General features: G+C 41.8%; 1 protein-coding gene across 10 annotated transcripts in view; it reads left to right on the top strand.

The window, feature by feature from the left end:
* Positions 1–22,622, top strand: part of PLEKHM3 (pleckstrin homology domain containing M3) — a 193,118-nt gene that overhangs the window by 116,800 nt on the left and 53,696 nt on the right. Inside the window, exon 8 of one of the 10 annotated variants that reach the window (XM_081242658.1) lies at positions 22,073–22,160. The exons of 8 other annotated variants lie outside the window; for them this stretch is intronic. In XM_081242658.1, coding sequence (XP_081098784.1) covers positions 22,073–22,084 — 12 coding nt within the window. In that variant the 3' untranslated portion in view covers positions 22,085–22,160. Of the gene's footprint in view, positions 1–5,623; positions 5,787–22,072; positions 22,161–22,622 lie in introns of those variants that run through there. One more of the 10 variants, XM_081242657.1, reaches the window with a different exon arrangement.

Here is a 22,622-nt window from a genome sequence, read left to right as displayed (position 1 = left end):
TTTTATGTGAAATTTCTCAATATTTAAACACGCTGCAGGCCAAACAAAACACAGCTACTGGTTTTGACCTCTGCTTTATAAAAGAGAATGCCTGCTTTTGTTCCGTCAAACTAATGAATGCTCAATTACGGGAAGGAATTTGGAGGTTAGTGTTAGATTGTGCTCCTCAAAAGGCTGCAGACCCCATTCCGAACCCTTGAGATGCTAACTGACAGACTTGCACAGGCTGACAGCTGGGCTCTGAAAGTGGACACACACAAGGAAACAGGCAAGCTATTCCAGGTCACTTTGCAAGGTCAGGGCAGTAATGCAGACATTCGGAAGGCTGAAGACAAAGGTCAGGTGGCAGCAAGGAAGCCCTACCTTTCCTTGAGCTATTGTTTAATAAATCATATTCAAAAGGTATCACCACGGGCTTCCCTGGTGGCGCAGTGGTTAAGAATCCGCCTGCCAATGGAGGGAACACAGGTTCAAGCCCTGGTCCGGGAAGATCCCACATGCTGCGGAGCAACTAACCCCGTTTGCCACAACTACTGAGCTTGCGCTCTAGACCCCGTGAGCCACACTACTGAGCCCGCATGCCACACGTACTGAAGCCCACGCGGCTAGAGCCCATGCTCCACAGCAAGAGAAGCCACTGCAATGAGAAGCCCGTGCACCACAATGAAGAGTAGCCCCCCACTCGCCACAACTAGAGAAAGCCTGCATGCAGCAATGAAGACCCAACACAGCCAATAAATAAATTAAAAAAAAAAAAGGTATCACCAGATTCTCCCTCCCTGTCACTGCTTTGTGAGGTGGAAAATTAAATAGAAATCAAAACTAAGATGGCTGTCAGGAGCTTTTAGGAGACCAGCAGGCCAGTGTGAGGCCAACATGGGATGAAGTTTCTACCTGGAGCAAAGGTCTCCAAAGGGGTGATGACACCCGACCTTGGGCATTGCAGAGGGGCTGAACGGTGCAGTGGTTATGCACTGGAGCCTTGGAGACCGGCTGCCCACATTCAGATGCTCACCCCAGACTCACTAGGTGACCTTGGGCAAGTCACTTCACTTGGTGCCTCGGGAAGCACTTCATTTCTGAAGTGGGGATAATAATAGTACCTGCCCCAAAACGTGTTTATGAGGCTTAAAGGAGTTGACATGTATGACACTTAGAACTCTGCTTAACACGTAAGGCTTAGGAGATAGGAGCTGTACCAGTGGTACAAGTACTGGTATAGTGTTGCTAGGAGATGTGGACGTTTATAAATGGCTCCCTGTAGCTTTCTTCAGTGGCACCAAGACTCTGCATCTGTGGACACTAGACTACAGTTGTCACCACAGAAGTAATGCTGGCTACACCCCAGTTCTGCCCCTCAGATTCTGCCAGGGTGTCTAGACCACAGGATCCTGCTGCAGCAACCGTTGCACAGTCACCATATGGAACAGCACCTTGATAGGGAAAGCTTCCTCCTGCCTCCAGGGTGCTCCTAGACCAGACGTCCCCAGTGACCCCACAGGGGACTTGCACCTGGAGAGCCCCCTGCCCCACACCTTCTCCCCCGGCAACAAGATCTCCCCAGGGCTCTGCTAGAGCTAGTCAGCTATTACCCTCCCAGCCTCGCCACCTTTGTTAGTCTTGCTGAGAGACCTTCAGGGCTTGAACCAGAAGGTGGGTTTTGGCTTCCAAGTAAAGGTACGCACATCGGGCACCTGTCTCTGAAGAAGGCACGCCCTTTCGGTGGGCTGTGCACAGATGTCTTTTCAGTTTTAACAAAAAGCATTCTGTACGTTTTATAGAACCATAGAATACCTATTTTGTGTGCTGAAAAAAATACTGAGTCCACACTATTTCTGCAACTATAGAAGGGAGGAGCTTCCCAGACTGAAATGTTGGCGGAAACAAAGAGAACCCATGTTCCTTCCCACCTGCAATTATAGTTTTACTAGCTTGTAAAGCACACACAGATTTGCAGTGCATTCTTCCCTTGCAGTTGGGGAGAGGCCCTGCTGCGAGTGTAATTGGCTTTCTAGCTTCCTTTAACGTTGAGGTGGAAGGGAGCTGGACTGAAGGGCCTTTACTCTTAGAATTAACTGATGTTGAATTGTGTTAAAATCCCATGCGTCTCCCTGAATCCATGTGTTCCATTAAGTCTTAGTCAGGAGTGGAAACACAGCTTACCTCTGAAAATATCCCCATCCTTATCACTTCTCATAGCTTATAAAAGCCAAGTTTCTTTTTAAAAAAAACAACAACAACGCATTTTTAACTTAACCCTCATAGGGATTATTCTCAACCCTGTTAGCCCGTGTGGTTAAAGCTATACGGCATCTTTATTTTTTTAATTTATTTTATTTTTGGCTACGTTGGGTCTTTGTTGCTGTGTGTGGGCTGTCTCTATTTGCAGCGAGCGGGGGCTACTCTTCCTTGTGGTGCGCGGGCTTCTCATTGCGGTGGCTTCGCTTGTTGTGGAGCACCGGCTCTAGGTGCCGGGGGCTTCAGTAGTTGCAGTACGCGGCTCAGTAGTTGTGGCTCGCGGCTCTAGAGCGCAGGCTCCGTAGTTGTGGCGCACGGGCTTAGTTGCTCCGCGGCATGTGAGATCTTCCCGGACCAGGGCTCGAACCCGTGACCCCTGTATTGGCTGGCGGATTCTTAACCACTGTGCCACCAGGGAAGCCTATATGGCATCTTTAAATGACAATTTCATACGGTATATCTAACTTTGGACCACTTTCTTCTCTGGCTTTGGCTCCTCCGTGCCCAAGAGGAGAATCACAAGTGCATTTGGATAAAAACTGCCTTTATCACCTCACTTCTTGGGTCCTGAGTTTCCTCATTTGTGATGTGAAAAGGTTGAATTAAGCAATTTTTAAAGCCCTTTCCAGCTCTAGGACTCTGGTTCCATGATTATAGAATCCTTGAGAAGCAATTAAGTTGTGGAAGCCACTCTACCTGTATCTACTTTCTGGGGTTTCCCAGCCAGTTTGCATAGAGCAGCCAAGCTCTGGGCACAGCCCGGAACCTGGGAGGAGAGCCAGATCTTAGCGCCTTCAGTTCTAAGTGACAAATACAAGATTTCCATTTGCCAAAGGTCAGCTGGTATTTCAACTTGTCATTAAATAGAAGTTTGAAATGTTTTCACAAATACAACCTAAAAGACAGCTTACAAAAACAAGTCAAATATTACTGATTTCATATATTCCTTAAACACAAATTGTCTTCATAATACCTTACACTCCAGTGGCAGTTTGAAACAATACCCAGCACACAAAAGTTGGCCAATAAAAACATGCGGAAGAGAATATGCCATTTGGTGGGTTTATTACTAAGGTGGGCAGCGTCACTCAGGTTATCTGGTGAACGGTGGGTTGGTTTTCTCGGTACTAACAGCAGAGATCCCACTGCAGCTCAGACAATAAAAGGATAGAGCAGGGCTTCCCTGGTGGTGCAGTGGTTAAGACTCCATGCTCCCCATGCAGGGGGCCCGGGTTCGATCCCATCCCTCATGCATGCGGCAACTAAGAGTTCACATGCTGCAACTGAGGAGCTGGTGAGCCGCAACTAAGGAGCCCACCTGCTGCAAATAAGACCCAGCGCAACCAAATAAATAAATATTTTTTTTTTTTTTTAAAGTTGGGGCATTAATAAGGGAAGGTGTAGACCTGATGAGAAAAGGAAATCCAGGGAAGGATACTGTGAATGGATTCTTGGCTGGAGGAGAGGTCAAGGGTGCAGAGAAAGTCTAGGCAATGGTGGGTAATAAAACTGCTGATTGGAGTTTCACCTTTTTCTCCTTTCTTTGCCTACTGCCTGCTGGGAGTAGGGACTCATCATCCTACAGCCAGGTAACAGGGGCTAGAAAAGGCCAGGATTCTCAGCCTGCGGACTTCACCCCCGGAGTGGTTAAGGCACAGTCTCACTGAAGGCCAGGGGCCTGCTCACTCCACTCTCATGTCATAGCACTTAGTCAAGGAGAAAGAGAAAGGAACATTCAGTAAACCTACTACCCAAGGTAACAATAGCAGTCTATCCCTTACCAAGTCACATCCTATCTCTGGCACTTAAAATCTTTGTCTGTAAGATGAGAAGGTTGTACTAATAATTAGATTAACAATGGCTACTTTTTATTATATGCTCAAGAAATGTTAGTTACTTGTATTACTGAATGCTTACTTTAGGCCAGATCTTGTTTGAAATCTACGTGGATTATCTCATTTAATCCTCACAACAGCCCTCTAAGACGGGACGATTATCATCCACCTTTTGCCAGTGGGATGAACTTGCCCAAAGTCATCTAGCTAAAGTGGAGGAGCCAGGACCCAGGCTGTCCTGTTCTAGCACATACTCTTTTGCTTTTTCAATTTTGTATGAAATTTTTCAGACTTATCAAAACGTAAATAACAACTACTTCCCACTGCCTGATTACTGCTGTAACTGAAGGTATTCCCTTCGCCAGTGGGCACGCCCTCCGAGCTGCTACACTGTACCGTCTGCTTCCAGCACTGACGTTCTCTATTTCTAGAGGCAAACTGGTAGCAAGATCCACCTGGCAGCAAGGCCCAGCCCCACCATTGCTAAAGCCCCACCAAGTGTTTCACTGGGTGGAGGGAGGGAATACTATGGCAAAGAGGGGACCAGAACAAGGTGTCCATGCACCCATCGCTAGCCAGAGAGCCAACACGTGGCATGAATCCCAGAGCCCAGGACACTGGTGTAGCCAGTGTGATCATAGCAGTCAGGCCCAGCCCCCCACCCAGTTCCCCTACACAGGCCATAGCCCCTAAAATTTTTACAGATCCGTTCTGACCACTGGCATGGTGGTCAAAACGGAATTTCCATTCTGTCCAACCCATTGACCTGGAGTTGTCAAAAACAGCCAATTTCTATAACAAAGAACTGGATAACCCAGGAATGCAGGCTAAATACATATGGATTTGTGATGCTATGAATTCACTTTTTGTGTTTCAAAAGTTTGGAGTTAACACATTCTACATTCATAGCTATGGCTGGCCTGTGTCCATGTGTGTTTTTGTATTTACAGCTAGTCTGATTCCAAAAAGGACTTTTGTGGTAGAGCTTCTCTCCCTCCTCGTGTGTGTGTGTGTTTTCATAACTGTGACTAATTTTCATTTCCATCCCTTTCCATTGGTTTGAATCGTTGGCATATACACTTATCAAAGATGATTCTTTGCTGCTCGGGATCCTGCATGCTTGGAGTTCTGCTAGCATCCCTCCCACAGAATGTGGTTAGGAAACCCAACTCTTCTAGAATTGCCTTTAGCCTGAAGGTTCCCCCCAGCTACTGGAAAGACAGAGAGCAAAAATCTCTGATGCAGCTGACATTTTAGGTGTGTATATAATTTACCAAATTGTTGGCCACTCAGCTCTTAGTCAGTGGTCACAAAAGGAATTAGCAACCCTCCCCTGCTATCCCAAAACCCGAAGAAGGAAGGGTGTTACTTGGCTTTGGCACAGGCCTGCTGGCACAGTGTCAGACAGCAGCACAATGGCACATTTTGGCCGCAGAAGACTTAGGGGTGGCAGAAAGGGCCAAAATAGTTGTGGCATAAGTTGGCCAAGATATTAAGCAGATCTGAGTTTAATTTAATGTAGAGATAACAACTCTTTTTTTGTTTTCCAGCTGGCTGTTGCTTTCTCTGTCTCCATGGGACCACAGATTTCAGCCAGGAGTTAGTTCATAAGGGCATTAAAGTCCTTTCAAAGTGAGACATGTAATGGTCTTTACACAGGCTTTCACATTTGGCTGGGCAAGATGGAGTAAGGATAAAAAGGCACATGAGGATCTGGGGGAAGCTGAAAATGGATCTTGAGGCTTGAATTCCTCCTATGCGTTTGCTTAAGCCACATTGCCTGAGCTTAGAATAGAGAGGCAGGCAGTCTGTCTCCTTGGGATAAGGAAGGATTTGGAACTCAGCGACTCTGAGGTCTTGGCCCCTACTGTGTTTTCTGGTTTGTTTTGTTAGCAGGAGCAAGTTATTCTAGTTTCTTGCTTCTGGGGTTTTCTTCTGCACACTTATAAGCTGAGTCTCCACCCCGCTGATGGCAATGGGGTGAATGGAATGGGATAATGAAAGGGGTGGAGAGAGAAGTTGATTCAGCTGCTTAGGATGAGGGAGTCAAAGAAACTTCAGACCTCGCAGCTAGCATCTGAGTCCATCGAGGGTGGGGAGGGAAGGGGCACCACAAGGACTGAAGTCCTCCCAATACAGGAGAGAAGCCGGTCTTTGAGACACTACTGTGGCCAGCACACCAGCTCATTTTCTGAATGGTGATTTTATTACCCATGAAATGGTTAAGCTGTAGTATTCATAGTGTTGAGAAAAGTAATCCATGAAGTATAACTGATCAAAAGTGATGAGATATACCTAAAAATGTTAGAATGGTCAATTTTATGCTACATATATTTACCACAATAATAATAATAATGAAAGAATACTCTTAAATGATCATGAGCTTCTCAGGAAAGTACTCCTTGACTATATTCTACCACCTTTCATGTAGTTGTTAACTGCTAGGTACTGTGATGCAGTGAATTAAAAATGCACGTAAGATGAGATACACGTGCTGGTGGGCAGTGCGCTGAAAGAGTCCTCTGAACTGGGAGGAGAGATGCATTTAGGAGAAAGGACCAACCCCTCACATCCAGGATCCAGAGGGGCTGGCCCAGTGGGGTGTCCTCAGTTCCCAGGCTGGGAGCAGAAAAGGTGGTTTGATGATTCTTGCCAAGACTGCTTTGCTTTCCCAAAATAAAATGTCACCTGAGTTGCTTGGTTCTTAGGCCTGTTCGCAAGAACTTTTTAAAACAATCCATAAGTGAAAGAGTCAACCTTGAATGCAAGTCTTTATCTTATCCATCCTGCTACTAAGAACAGTGCCTGGGCAAGAGGAAGTGCCCAATAAAGATGGGTGAATGAATGAATCAGTTATTAGAAGAGGAAGACAGGAATGAGAATGAACTTGAAAGGGGCTGTGCATTACTACAAGCTCTGTTGTTGTGTAGTGAGCATTTGTGAACTGAAGTCCTCACCAACATTTATCTTTTGTTTTTCTCTTTAGTACTATTTGGTCCTGAGTTCAAACACCTGACTTCCCAGTAAACCTGTAAATATTCATGGTCTGTTGTGTGGCTCCAGCATGCCCTCTGAAAGGCAGTTTAGCACAGTAGTTGAGGGTATAGAGTCTGGAGCCAGACAGCCTGGGTTTGCATCTTAGCTGCACTCCTTCCAGCTGTGTGATCTTGAGCAAGTCACTTAAACTGTTATGCCTCAGTTTCCTTACCTGTAAAATGGGGATGATTAAAGTACCTACCTCACAAGATGGTGAAGTTAAGCGAGTTACAAATACATAAAGTACTTGGAAGAATGCCTGACGTATAGTGAATGCTGCTCTTGAAAGTCCCTCACCGTATTATTGACAAGATTCAGCTGATTTACAACACTAATGAGGCTTTAGCATGCACCCTATGACCACAGGTGCCTCCTTTCTCTGTGCCTTTTATTCTGACTAGCAGTTCTAGCTATCCGTGAGTAGGAAGAACACCTTAACTGACATTAGAAACTCTGAAATGTTACAAAGGGGATTCCCTCCCTGGACAATTTGACATTTATTTCACACCCTACCTCTACTACCTCTACTACCAATCTTTTTGTAGTTTAGACGGCTTCAATTTCTCCATCTCTGCCATGGATAATAATTTACCTTACATGACTCATAAGGAAACTAATAAAATATATATTGAAATTTTATCAAAGTACCTTAGCAAACTATTAAGTGTAATGAAGATGTTTTCAAATGGCCCAACACTAATACTGGCATTTAAAAAAATACATTGAAAACAGTAGTTGACTTGTTAATAACGATACTCTTTAAAAGCAATATTATAAAGCTAAGTAGTGATACCCCGACAGAAGAAGCAAAAAAAGACAATATGTAGCCATCTTGATATAGAGCAGAAATTCAAAGTCAGTTTGGTAGGGTGATATTGCTAGGGACATTGCACTTAATGATGGCCTTTGCTACTACCAGGTCTTACAGCATATTCTTTAGTAGTAAATTACGATATATGTAAGTGTGCACAAATACATATGCAAATACATAGTATACACCATCATGTATTTAAGGAAATGGTCTCTTCTCCATAATCTGAAGATTCCTGGTAACTACATTTTAATTTAATAACATACATTCTCACTTGATCTCAACCACCTGCTTCCTAGGATGCCCTATAATTTATACTGTTGACATTACCTTGTGACAGGAATTACGAGCACTACAGCCAGCTTGGGATTCTTAACAAAATGAATGAAGAATAAGGAGGAAAAAGCAATAACCGTGAATGGGGAGGGGCTGGAGGTGGCAGGAGGAGAAGAGGAGGGCAGCTTGGCCCAGGAGTGGCGTTGGAAGTGGGAACGGAGAGGGAGCTGGCTGCCTCGGGACGTGTTATTTTTCCTGTGGCTTCTTGCTCCTCTCCACCCCCACCTCTTCCAGTCTGAGCTTCAAGTACAGTTGAATTTTCACCGCAGAGCTTGGCTGGGTCTCCTCAGGGACTTTCTCTTTCCCATCTTTCCATAAATTATAGGTTTGCACATGAGAGCAGAACAGATGATTCCCATTATCTTTTGGGTTGGGTTAGGTTTTTTTTTTTTTTTTTAAACCTCCTGCCCACTGTTAAATGTGTATCCTAGTTCAGGGAGGTGGAATTTTTATTAACAGTGGCCCATCCACCAACGAATTGCTCCCCTCTTCCTTAATAGGATGGTTTTAATCTGGTTTCCTTGACCAGTGTGACTGTGATCATTTTCCTTGGCCTTTAAATACTCTCAGGAAGTCATTGCTCCAGGAGAACAGGGCCTGTCGGAGTTGTTCACCCATAACCCCAGCACCTGGAACCATGCCCAGCATCCTGCAGACTCCCCATGAATGTATATGTATTTTGGTGGTAGCGTGACATTTCTAAGGCACTATTATACTTTCATAAATGACCCATCAGATCATTGTAAAGGAATCGGACAGATCCAAAAGAGTTAATTTACCCCAGAGCATAGAGGTCATTTATAGGTAGGGTGTAAGGCTCACTAAAAGCTAGAGCCACTGTAAGTAGTTAAGGTTTATTGAGCTCCAACCCTGGGCACTCTTTTTGATTAGATACCCAGACCACATGCAAACTCAGTAAAGAAAGGGGAAGGGAGAGGGAGGGGATATGGGGATGTATGTATACGTATAGCTGATTCACTTTGTTGTACAGCAGAAACTAACACAGCATTGTAAAGCAATTATACTCCAGTAAAGATATTTTAAAAAAGAAATAAAAAGAAAGGGGAAGGGAGTTTACTGCCTTGCATCTGAGCTCATTCTGCTCTTTTTTGGTACAGTACTCAAGCTAAGCCTTCTAAAAGAAGTAAGTCCTAGGGAAAAGGTGCAAAAGAAAATGAAAAGATGTGACCTAATTCCACTTCCAGAATTTGGAACATTCTATTACTTATAGACATAAGAGTAGAGTGAAGGAATTTTCCAAAAAAATGTCCTTGACTCTATGGGAGGAGGAAGAGAAGTAGGAAAGGACAGATAACATTTTTTAAGAAAGAATAATGTTTCATGCTGAATTCACTAGTAAAGTTGGGAGACCTGCCTGAAAGAGCAAGGAAAATGAGGATGATAACTTGGTCTCATCAGAAGAGAAGCCTAGCAATGAAGAGGGCTGTAGAGAAAAGGGAGGCAAGTTATAAATGGGGGATCATGACAGCAAAAAAGGAAAAGCTGAAATGTTCAACTTGAGACACTAGAGGAAGAAACAGCCAAGGTTGAGTGGAGAGGAAGAGGAGGAAAAAGAGATGTTACCAAGAAGCATGTTGTAGCGATGGGAGAAACTGCCCTACAGTGAATGGACAGAGACTGGAGAAGATATTTTTAAAATCCAGATCCTTTGAATGAGGCCGCCATCAAGTAGACCCATTAGAGGGTCTAGAGATTACTATAAATTTTCAATTTGACCTTATCTTGTAGTTTAATAAACTAAATATATACTTGTCCACTATCTCTTGCCCTAACCTTGACCAAGATCTACTAAATTAATACCCTCTCTTTCTACTTGACTGCCCTGGCAGCGCTGTTGTTCTCACTGTACTAAATATAGTTCCAGGGACAAAAGGGATGAGACACATGAAAGGCAACAACAGCTTAAGATATGTTAATATATGTCTTTCTTGTGCAAGACCAACTAATCCATCTCAGGAGCCCCCTAGAACTACTGCTTTTTTTTTTTTTTTTTTTCTTTTTGCAGTATGCGGGCCTCTCACTGTTGTGGCCTCTCCCGTTGCGGAGCACAGGCTCCGGACGCGCAGGCTCAGCGGCCATGGCTCACGGGCCCAGCCGCTCCGCGGCATATGGGATCCTCCCAGACCGGGGCACGAACCCGTATCTCCTGCATCGGCAGGCGGACTCTCAACCACTGCGCCACCAGGGAGGCCCCTTTTTTTTTTTTTTTTTTTTTTTTTTTTTTTTTAGAACTACTGCTTTTTGATGTTAGCTTATTTATTTGATGATTTGGTGATGAGTAAGTCCTCCTGTACTGTATGTCGTAATATAAATTAAATCATAACATGTGAGGGTTAAATCTCCCCACTCTGAGGGTTAAATCCTATGTTAATTCTATTGTTTACTCTAACAAGAGGAGACATTAACTTCATAATTAAAAGCCTAATGTATTTGGATGGCCTTGTTTACCTAAGTAGTGACTTGCAGTTAAGATCCTGAAAGCCTTTCTCTATGGTGTAATCTTTTTTGTGTCAAACACATTGTGTACTATGCCTTAAAGACAAAGATATATCATTCAGACTTGCTCTTGACCTAGAAAATGGGCCATGGAAGGAAACTTAAACCAAATGAACATTAAGTTGCCTTAGATGCACGAGTACCAAGTTATTCATTTTAATTCAAATTAGCAAAGGAATTGTCATTCTTATTCCCTAGCTACATGTTCTCTCCAGAAATACATTACTGTATCACTATATGCCTGATATAGTCTAACAGATGCCTAGACCTTTGGTGTTTCTCAGAGTGTGGGATAGTAAGGATAACTATTGATATTAACACTTTTAAGATCTTAATATCTGTTGCTTACCATTCTAAGAGCTTTACCTGTATCTACTCATTTGATTCTCACAATGAAGTGGGTACTATTGTTATCCCTATTTCATAGATAAAAACCTTAAGCAGAGAAGTAAATGACTTGCTCAAGGTCACCAGCGGGTACGTGAGAAAGTCTCAGAATTTGGACCGAGTTAGCCATTGCTCTTACTTACTATGTAAGGATACCTCTGATTCCATGGAATGTCTACCAAAATGATATTAGTTGATATAAGAGATGCTTTTAGGCAGTACATGGTCATAGCATTAAATGACATTTAATTACATCATAAGAAAGTTATTCTCTTCAGTTCTCTTCCTGTCCTTGAGGTTATATCAAGCAAAGTTTCATTCTGGTGCTGGTGTGACCTGAACCCCTAACACCAGCGTATCTCCCTTTTCAACAGTTAGCTGTAGGCTCAGGGCCTTCCAGCAGTTGGGTTATCTTGATTTCATGGCAAGGGATATTGGCTTTCCATTTATGGTATTCATAGATGACTTTCATTTTAAAATAAATTTATTTAAGCAAACAAATGACTCAATTGAAATTAATTAACACAAGTGGAATGCAGCTATGAAAATGTTTGTGAAGGTGTTTTCAAATGATTGAAGTTTGGGAAACACTTTCCCAATTCTTCTATTTTGAAATTCACTTTAAAGCAATAGTTTTAGCAAATAGTGAGATCCTTGTTCTCTTATCACAGAAAAATTCCAACTTCCCTCTGTGGGTTGAGGACTCATCCGGGATGGAGTTTTCACCAGGTCATGCAGAAGGGAGAAAAATATAATGTGGTGAATTTTTAATAATACCACATATATTCAGTTGAAAATATTTTTCTGAAATCATACTGTTTCTACTTTTTTGGTGTTAAAATCCCCTTCCTTTCTTATGAAATACTGGTGATAGTAGCTGAAAAGTTTTGTTTTGTTCTTAATGTCCTTACTAGGCAAAATTAAAAACTGGACACTTTTAAAAAATTGTACTGATCCAGAAAACATGTAATCTGGGTGCCATTGCTCAGTCACTCTATTCATGGTATGATTCCTCTCAGTTGCCCAGCAGCCCTGAGTACTTCAGGAAGGGTGATATGGAATCATGCCAATCCTTTCTAAAGTGCATTCAAGCATTTTCTTCAGGGAAATTATTAAATAACTCCTGTTTATGGAATTCTCTTACGTCTAGTTTTCCTATTAGGACTGCAATGCTAATTATTAATAAAATAGTTTTTGAAAGATGTAGTATCTGCAATAACTATTGTGAGCAACCAATCCATTGGAATACTTACACTTGCTAAGATATGTTTATTTCATTTTCACTTCCAAAATGGAAAGTTCAGAGCATAGTTGAGAAATACTTAAGTAGTTATTGTTTTATTCTTGTTTTGTTTTTCTTTAATGTAGCTGCAGTTGTTTCTGGGACTCAGGAGAAAGGGAAGCTAAAAAAATTGGACAGATTTAAGAAGATTTTAAAAGGTTGTTACTTTTCTGTCTCTGTTTCTTCATTGTTTTGACCAACACATTAGTATTTTACATGAGATTTCAGAGTTGGTCTAGAAAGAGGCCATTTGGAGATACAGAAAGATCTGTAAAAGAGAAAGCAGGAGGCCCAAAATGCCCAAAGTCAAGAAGACTAGAGTTAGAAGGGTTAACTATAGGGCGAAAGCACAAACAAAAAGCAAACTTCAAGGACTCCAGCAGGATTTAAGGTGGTTTTTCAGAATATGTACGAGTTAGCCAGGGAAGATCTGGCAAGTTCAAGACTAGCGTTGGCCAGCAAACCCAAAGCAACAGGATCACTGCCATTGTCACTGCTCTAAGGAAAAGAATATAAACTAGGCTCAGACCAAGACATTCCCAAGCACCTGGATCACTCTCAGTGGATATTACTGGCTTGCATGGAGCTTTTATTTTACTAACTTTAAGATGTCTGAGTAGCCTTCTCCCTTACATGGCTTTCCCTTGTGCCTTAAATGATCTTTATAGGGAGACGTGTAGGTTCTCATCCTCATCTACCCTTTGGCCTCAGTTTTAGCAGCAGATGGCAATAGCTTGTTTCTTGTTGACTCTAAGCCCCATGTCCATATGCAGTCTTTTATGATCTAGTGCAAGGGGAGCTGGAACAGACCTATCACACTAATGTCATCTTTGTTCTCTTGGGAGTAGCCATGACCCAGAGTACCTGCAGGAGACAGGGCCAGACTGAAATATGTGGATACCCAGGCAGCTAATAATTTGGCATCCTACTCATTGATACTCTTTAAACCTATTTTCAATATGTACTTAAATAGTATTTAATAGGTTTAGTAGATAGGGGAAGAGAAACTGATTTTCTACTAATAAAAATACATTTGGGCTTCCCTGGTGGCACAGTGGTTAAGAATCTGCCTGCCAATGCAGGGACATGGGTTCAAGCCCTGGTCCAGGAAGATCCCACATGCCACGGAGCAACTAAGCCCGTGCACCACAACTACTGAGCCTGCGCTCTAGAGCCCGCGAGCCACAACTACTGAGCCCGCGTACTACAGCTACTGAAGCCCGCATGCCTAGAGCCCATGCTCCGCAACAAGAGAAGCTACTGCAATGAGAAGCCCACGTACCGCAACGAAGAGTAGCCCCCACTCGCCGCAACTAGAGAAAGCCTGCGCACAGCAACGAAGACACAATGCAGCCAAAAATAAATAAATTAAATAAATTTTAAAAAATCATATATACCTCTTTATGTTGAAAATGAGGAATTTATTACATGCTCTGACAGTAACATTATCTTTTTAGCTTATTGAATGGAATTCCTAATAAATGTTTCCATAACTCTGAACTGGATAGTGTTAACCGTTCAGACTCTCCAAGAGTATAAGCACCATACTTGAATATAGTTACAAAGTCTTGTTAAAAAATATAAAAGTTTTTTTTTTTGACTTGCATGTCAGCAAAATGTTTTTAGCTTTTCTATATACCAGATCTTGTCATCTGAGACTAGAGATGGTTTTACATCTTCCTTTTCAATCTGGAGTTTTAAATTTCTTTTTCTTGCCTAATTAACCTGGCTAGAACCACTAGTACAATGTTGAATAGATGTGGTGAGTCTGTTCGTGATCTTAGAGGAGAAAGCATTTAGTTTTTCACCATTCAGGATGAACTGACTTTTTCATAGACAGGTTATTTCCTCAACCTAATACAGGCTTCTTTTCCTAGTTTGTTGAGTGTTTATCATGAAGAGGTGCTGGATTTTGTCAAATGCTTTTTATGCATCTATTGAGATCATTATGTGGTTTTTGTCCTTTATTCTATTAATGTGGTAATTTAATGTAATCAAACTATTACATTGTTTGATTTTCAGATGTTAAACCAACCTTGCATCCCTGGGATAAATCCCAATTGATCATAGTATCTCTCTTTTTTTTTTTTTTTTTTGTGATACACGGGCCTCTCACTGTTGTGGCCTCTCCCATTGCGGAGCACAGGCTCCGGATGTGCAGGCCCAACGGCCATGGCTCACAGGCCCAGCCACTCCGCGGCATGTAGGATCCTCCCGGACCAGGGCACGAACCCGTGTCCCCTGCATCGTCAGGTGGACTCTCAACCACTGTGCCACCAGGGAAACCCCTAATTCTTTTCATATGTTGCTGGATTCAATTTGCTAGTATTTTATTGAGAATATTTGCATCTTTTTCCAACTTTTCTATAGTTCTTATTTTCTCTAGGCTTTTTGTTTGCAATTTTTATGGAATCAGTTGAGTTTAGTCTTTATTTAACAAAAATTAATCTCTTGCACCCATGTAAGTTGACTACTACTGCAGATGACTGTCAGCTGCTTCATTGCAGAACTATTTCCCTGGCTTGTAGTTACTCTGTACACCTTACACATGCTTACTACCAAAATGCTCAGTACTCTATATAAGGAAGCTGTTTTAAAATATCATTGCTATCTTCTTATCCTCAAGTGGGACTAGTGCACAATTACCAGTAATTTAAGGAGTGGCTATGGAAACCCAGCCTCGCTGGCTCCTTATTTCCAATTTATTTGGCGAGAATGTAGTACAGTTTACCAGTTCACGCCCCAGGACTGGCTGGGCCACACCTTAATCTAGCTCCAGGGGCTTAGAAGAACCTCATCATCGGATTCTGGCATTAGGGTTCATAGTCCCTGATGATCAGAATAGATCTAAGGCCACAGAAGAGAGCTCTCTGGGATTCTTTCCATTTTGTGTTGTGCCAGCCATTGTTTTGGAAAGCATAGTCACAAAACAATACTCACATCTTATCTTCCCTTTTCAGTTATTTTATTTGGGAGAAAGGAGACAGAATACCTAACTGAACGCATGGTACCAAAGCCTTGCCAATTGGTGGTGAAGTCACATGTGTGGAGCTTCCCAAGTTTTGAGTGCGTGACTGAGCTTGTTGAGCAGGTATAGCAGGTACCAAGACATAGACTTGGATCTGCCTTTTAATCTGGACTAACTACATCAGTGGAAAATGATTTTTGTTATTTGATTAGAGCTCTAGGAGTAGCCAACTCTCATTGTGATAGCTCAGGCCTTTTATAACTGTTTTCGGAGAGAGAAAAGAAAACAGAACAACTCTGACCATGGTCTAAAGCCAGGCTTCTGTCACTAAGCAATAAAGAAAAAGCTCAAGTAGCCCTTGCATAAGTGGGAATTTGTGGTTTCTAAAGCTGCCCATTCCCCAAATGACTAAAATATGTTATTGGCATTTGGCACTGTTTCCTATGTTTTGCTCTCCTTAAATTTCTCTTTAAAAGAGTTTGAGTTTAAAGGCAGAACCACTGAAAAATGCAATTTAATCATAGAACTGTGAAAGGCCAGCCCAGAATTAACCCCAGGATGCCCTGTTTTGTTTTGTTAAACCAGAACTTTGAACCAGGCTTACTCTCACGGGGTGCTGGAAAGGCTAAGGGTAGGCAGGAGGGGAGGAAAAGAGGGAGGCAAAGGAAAGAAAATGAGTAGGCCAGACCAGCCCTGGGATGGCTCTGCCATGCCCCAAGGGCTTTGCTCCCTCACTAGGCAAAGTGACTCCGAGACTTACACTGGAATGAGTAGGAGAAAGGGAATGGAAATGGAAATTGAAGGAGAACCCAGAGCCAGGGGGAAGAGTGAGAGGACTCAGTGGCAGAACAGTCTCCCATACCGCAGGCTGTCAGGGCACAGAACACAAAACTTCCAGGGGCCTCTTGGCCCCAATTCACTTTTTAAAAAGTGGTGTTTTTCTCCCAGATTATAACAGCATACTCATTGCAGAGAATTTGGGAAGTATAGGCAGTTACTGAGAGAAAATAACCATCCTGGCAGCATGGCAGAGAGGTTCAGATCGCAGCCCTTGAAGACCTGAGTTTGAGCCCCACTACTCAGTGTCCTCATCTATAAAAGCAGGGGTGGTGAGATCCCTGCACTGGTGATGCGAGGATTGAAGGAGATCAGACCTGGCCAGGGCTAGTTGCTGCTGCTGCTATCATAAGCCCCCACCACAGTTAACACTGAGACACACATCCAGCGAGTTCTTTTCTATGCATTCGTAGGTATGAAACATGGCCATTCTTTACAGCATATAAATTTTTATCTTGCTTATAACTTAAAAATACCCACTGCTTCTGAAGATTGTTAATTCCTATGTTAAGATCCCATTGCTGTAGTTAGTTTAACCTCCTTTTTATTGGACATTTTGGGGTTTCCAATTTTGTATTATTATAAATAATATTATGATATACATCCTTGTGCCAGAATCACTTAGTTTCTCACTATTTAAGAGAAATTCACCTGAGTAACTACTAGAGTGGAGAGTTTGAACTTTTTAAAAGCTTTAGATACAATTTACTGTATCTATACCCACACCAACAGTGTAAGCAAATTCTCTCTTTATATCACTGGAGCATTAGCCATTGTCATTTAAAAACTGCAACTCTTTGGTAATATTAGAGGCAAAAAAAAATTTCTCCTTTTTGACTTTGCATATCTACTTTTTATGATTTGTGAGCCTAAACATTTTTATATGTTTATTGCTAATTCCATTTTTTTAATGAGTTGTTTGATTATATCTTTTGCCCATTTTGGGGTAGGCTGTTTTTTCAGTTTATGTGAGCTCCTTCTATATTAGGCTATCAACACTTTAAGTGTGGTATTTTCCCTAGTTTGGTTGTTTGAATTTTATATATGATGTTTTTTGGTAAATAGAAGTTTTAACTCTTATGTTTCCAGATCTGTCCATTTTTCCCCTTGTGAGATATTTTTCCATGGCTTTAAAGCCTGAAAAGCCTGTCACCATGCTTAGATCAGATAATGATCATTTGCATTTTCTTGTCTTTTAAAAATAATTTTATATGTTTAATAATTTAATAAATGTCCAGGATTTAGTCTACTTCATGATATAAAGTGAGGATGTAGTTTGATTTTCCCCCAAATGGGTAAGCAGTCATTTCAGCTCCTTTTTTTAAATAATCAGTCCTTCCTGTGCTACTTTTTATTCCATATTTATCATAATCTAATTACATGTGTGTTCTGGGATCTGTTTCTGAGCAGTCACTTCCACTTCCTCAATAGCAATTCTGATGCCAGCACCAATTATTTGAATTGTATGATATATTTTGATGTCTGATAGTGTAAATACAATCTCATATTCTCATTTTACAAAATTGATTTATCATGCCCGCGCTTTTATTCTTGTAGATCAACTTTGGAATCACCTTGTCCACCCAATATACTTTGTAAATTATTTTAATAATTGTGCCGATTCTGAGTTGGATTTCTGTACTTTTTCTTAACAATGAGAATTTTTAGCTTGGGAGTTAAAACATGTATGTAGTTTAAATTTATGGAAGAATAGTGTGCTAAAGAATCAAGTGACTTATTTTATAATCTTAAATACAAGTATGATTGAATGATCACAACGGAATGCTGCCATAGTTTGTTGGGAGGTCGTTGCAGAGCCAGCCGCTTCCCAAGTTGTGAGACTTATGCAGATTGCACATTAATACTCACTTTTGAGGTACCAAAGGAACTGAACATGTACCAAATGTTCAAATGCTTTGGTATTTTTCATTCTGCATAATCAACAAGAATGTTAGCTATTCCAATGATAAAATGCTTTTCAAGAGCAGTTCAAAAATTGCCCACTACGGCCTTTCCAGCTGCCAAAGAATTCATCCTCCAATTGTCCTCATGTTTGAGGAGCTGGCTAGCTCATCCCTCAGGAATTATCCATGTCCCAGGAGTGCATGAATCACACAGCCCCAAGAGGTTCTGCTAAAGTACACCTGGTGTTTAACTGGCAGCAACTTCTTCATTTGCCCTCTGTGTTCATGCCATTAGCCCATAACCCCATCTGGCCAAAGACCTGCCATTTTGTTTGGACAGAGCTGCCATTCCAGGGCCTGCCCTAGGAATATTCCAGAAGTACTCAGTTTCAGCTTTTCTAATGCAGAGGTCAAATGCACTTGGAAAGGCCTAGAATAGAAATAGAGCAAGAGCCATTCTTCCTTAACTAGTCATCTGTTTATACCTGTGGAAAGCAGCAGAGCAAGAGGGGTAAATTGGTGGCCAGAGTCAAAAAGGCCTTAGAAACTAGGTGACACTTGAGCCAGGTATGAGAGCATGTGACTTGAGGGGGGGAATGGCAGCCCAGTAGGGAGGATCACACACTGCAATCAGACGACCCAGTTCAGACTCCAGCTTTGATGAGCTCTCTGACCATGAAACAAGTCCCGTAATCTTCCTATGTCTCAGTTTACTTATATGTAAAATGAGTATGATACTAGTTTGGACAGTTGCAGTAAGAATTGGAAATAGATACAGAAGTATCCAGAACTCATACATGGTCATAGCAATGAATGGTAGTTGTTTAGAGAGCAGGAGATTGATGAATGGCAGATAAAAACCGGAAGCAAGTGTGGAAAGACAGGCTGTACCTAGCTTGTGGAAGCCCTTGTAGGGCCTGCTAAGGAGTTGAGAGCTCATCCCATAGGGGCTAAAGAGGCCTCCGGGAGTTTTCATTAAAGAAATGCCAGCTCTAGGACAGCACTAAAGCCTAATGTGTAGCACTTGGGCTCCAGGAACCCAGCTCCCTACTCTACACATCCCAGCTGGGTGACCTTGGGCAAATTACTCAATCCTTCTAAGCCTCAGTTCTATCACCTCTAAATTGGTTACGATAAAAATACTGACCTTCAGGGGTCTTGCGAATAATAATAGTTATTTATTTAATGCTCGCTGTGTGCCTGCCAATGTTCTAAGTGCTTGACTTGCGTTATCTTAAAGGAGGTCATGAATTTAAAAGCTTAAGACAGTGATTGGCACATATTAACAGTTAATCACTGCTGTGAGGGTGGTGCAACAGCTGATGTCATTATTCTTATCGTTCGGTCAAATCTGTATTTTAGTAAGATCCTTCTCGTGATGGCATAGAGAATGGGCTGCAGAGGTTGAGGCTGGAGACCAAGAGAACAGATATTTTCACACACATGTTTAAAAGGTCACTGAGGGGCTTCCCTGGTGGCGCAGTGGTTGAGAGTCCGCCTGCCGATGCAGGGGACACGGGTTCGTGTCCCGGTCCGGGAAGATCCCACATGCCGCGGAGCAGCTGGGCCCGTGAGCCATGGCCACTGAGCCTGCGCGTCCGGAGCCTGTGCTCCGCAACGGGAGAGGCCACAACAGTGAGAGGCCCGCGTACCGCAGAAAAAAAAAATAAAAAAAATAAGTGGTGGGGTAGGCATTGTGAGGGACTAAGTGAAAACCTTTTTCAATGAACCATGCTCCTGAAGGACAGGAAACGCAAGGAAAACAAACCTCTACAACTCATACAAAATTCTGACCTAGTGGAGAGTTTCCCTTTGCTAGAGCTGCCTACCAGCAGTAGTGAATGAATCTAGAGGAGAGTCTCTCTCTTCTTCCAGCCCAGTGGTACAGAGATGATAGAACCAAGAAAGGCAGGCCACCGGGGTGGTGTGGAGAAGGGTGTTAGATGCTGGACCAGATGACAGACCGTCCACCCTCAGCCCTCCGGAAAGTTGACTGTTTACTGGGCTTCCTACCTTAGGGCACTTTTCCATTTAGATTTTACTGAACCTCTAAATGTGTCACAGGTGGCAATACTATTCAGAATGCTTTTTTCTCTTTGAACCTAATCTTATCTTTGAATGTCCTCCTGTTGTAAAACCACCATCTTCCTCTCTTTCTTAAGGCCAAGTCCAAGGCACGTCAGTCAGTATGTTGACCTTTTCTTGGATTGACACCAAACTAAGTGGTAAAAGTGTTCAGACTGGGCAACATACTTCTCCTGCATAGTGCCCTGGGTGATGTGAAATGATTGTGACCTCTGAATAGATGGGGAATGGATTTTTAAAATCTGATACCAATTCTGTTTCTCTTCCTGTTGATTACAAAAACACAATCTAAAATGATTGGAATGTCGAGACCAACCAGCTGATCAAAATCAAGTAACGTGCCTCGGGATGGAGCAGTGAGGGGAAGGTCATTTTTGATAGGTCAGGAGGGGAAAAGCTCTGGCCCAGCAAAGCTGGAGAAGGGCATTTAAAACATTTAAGTGAGATTTGTAAAAACTTCAATATTCATCCTAACCAATTGCTTACTTACTAACTCCCAGTTAGGTATTTAAGAAGATAAGATTAAATGTCTAGAATTCAGTGATAATTATGTGAACAAAAACCAAGCTTCAATTGCCTAGTATTAGATATGGCTATTGACACTATGCATATCTTATAAATCATGCTAATTGAACGGGGCAATGTTACCTTCTGAAACCTAAAAAACCCATAAGTCAGGGAACATTCTGATTAGACAGATAGGTCTCCTTGGATACAAGCATTGAGTCTTATGTGGCCATGACAGGTTCACTGATAGGCAATTTTCAAGAACTTTTGTGAAAATAAACATGAAGATAAGTGGAAACACAGGTCATATAATACCAAAAAAATTGAACGTTCTCTACATTTTCATAATGCTTATATACATGCATATGCAAATTACGTGTATTTATTTCTAAAGCCATGCTTTGTAGCACTGTCATTGTTTTTTTAACAATTTAAGCATTTATAAAAGTGGCAATTCATATTAATTTAAACATTAAAAAATGGTGCAAAAAGTTTTATTACTTACATAATTGAGGTTTATGGGATGAGCAGGGCAGTCTCAAGCTGGTCCAAAATGGCTGGAGAGAGAAAGGAAAGCAGACTGGCTTGAGGCTTTTATTGTGGTTAGGGGGTGGGCCTGGGTGAGGGCTGACATAGAAGGACAGGAGATTGGGTGGTTTGAATCTCCTGTAGGTGCATGGGCTTCCCTATCAGCTTGCCCAGGTGTGGGGCACAAGAAGAGGCAGGTGTGAGGCTTAAAAGCTATTTGCAGTCAAACATCAAAAGAGTTTAACGTTTTATTACAAATATCATTCACACAATCACCAACATGCTCTTCCAATGTTACCACTAAATTTTTTCTTAAAATTTTTCTTCCCTTTCCACTCTTACTACTACTCCTTTACTTTTAAGAAGTTATCATCTTTATCTGAATCTCTCTGATAGATTTTTTAAATTGAGGTATAATTGACATATAACATTATATTAGTTTCAGGTTGCGCAATGTAATTTCCAATATTTGTATGTCTTGCAAAATGATCACCACAGTAAGTCTAGTTAACATCCATCACCACACATGGTTACAAACTTTTTTCTTATCATAAGAACTTTTAAGATCTACTCTCTTAGCAACTTTCAAATATGCAATACAGTATCATTAACTATAGTCATGATGCTGTAAATTATATCCACGTGACTTATTTATTTTATAAATGGAAGTTTGTATAGGGTTGGCCAAAAAGTGCCTTTGGTTTTTAAGTAAAAATAAAAGACACATTTTTCATTTTCACCAAGAACTGTATTGAACAACGTATTCACCCTTTTGTTCCACTACCTTCTGCCATTTTTCAGGCAACTTCATAATTCCGTCTTCCCAAAACTTTTTATCTTTCTGAGCAAAGAACTGTTCCAGGTGCCTTTTACCGTCTTCCAGGGAATTGAAACTTTTTCTATTAAGAGATTTTGTAAAGACCTAAATAAATGGAAATCCGAAGGTGCAAAGTCTGGTGAATACGGCAGATGAATCAGAACTTCCCAGCCAAGGTGTAACAGTTTTTGCCTGGTCATCAAAGAAACATGAGGTTTTGCGTTATCCTGATGAAAGATTATGCGTTTTCTGTTGACTAATTCTGGATGCTTTTCATCGAGTGCTGCTTTCAGTTGGTCTAACTGGGAGCAGTACTTGTTGGAATTAATCGTTTGGTTTTCCGGAAGGAGCTCATAATAAAGGACTCCTTTCCAATCCCACCATATACACAACGTCGCCTTCTTTAGATGAAGACCGGCCTTTGGTATTGTTGGTGGTGGTTCATTTCACTTGTCCCATGATCTCTTCCATTCCACATTATTGTACAGTATCCACTTTTCATCCCCTGTCACAATTTGTTTTGAAAACAGAACA

This window comes from Mesoplodon bidens (genome assembly GCF_964165515.1).
Source record: "Mesoplodon bidens genome assembly, chromosome: 8".
NCBI classification, from domain to species: domain Eukaryota; kingdom Metazoa; phylum Chordata; class Mammalia; order Artiodactyla; family Ziphiidae; genus Mesoplodon; species Mesoplodon bidens.
This window is presented reverse-complemented; position numbering and strand designations above follow the sequence as displayed.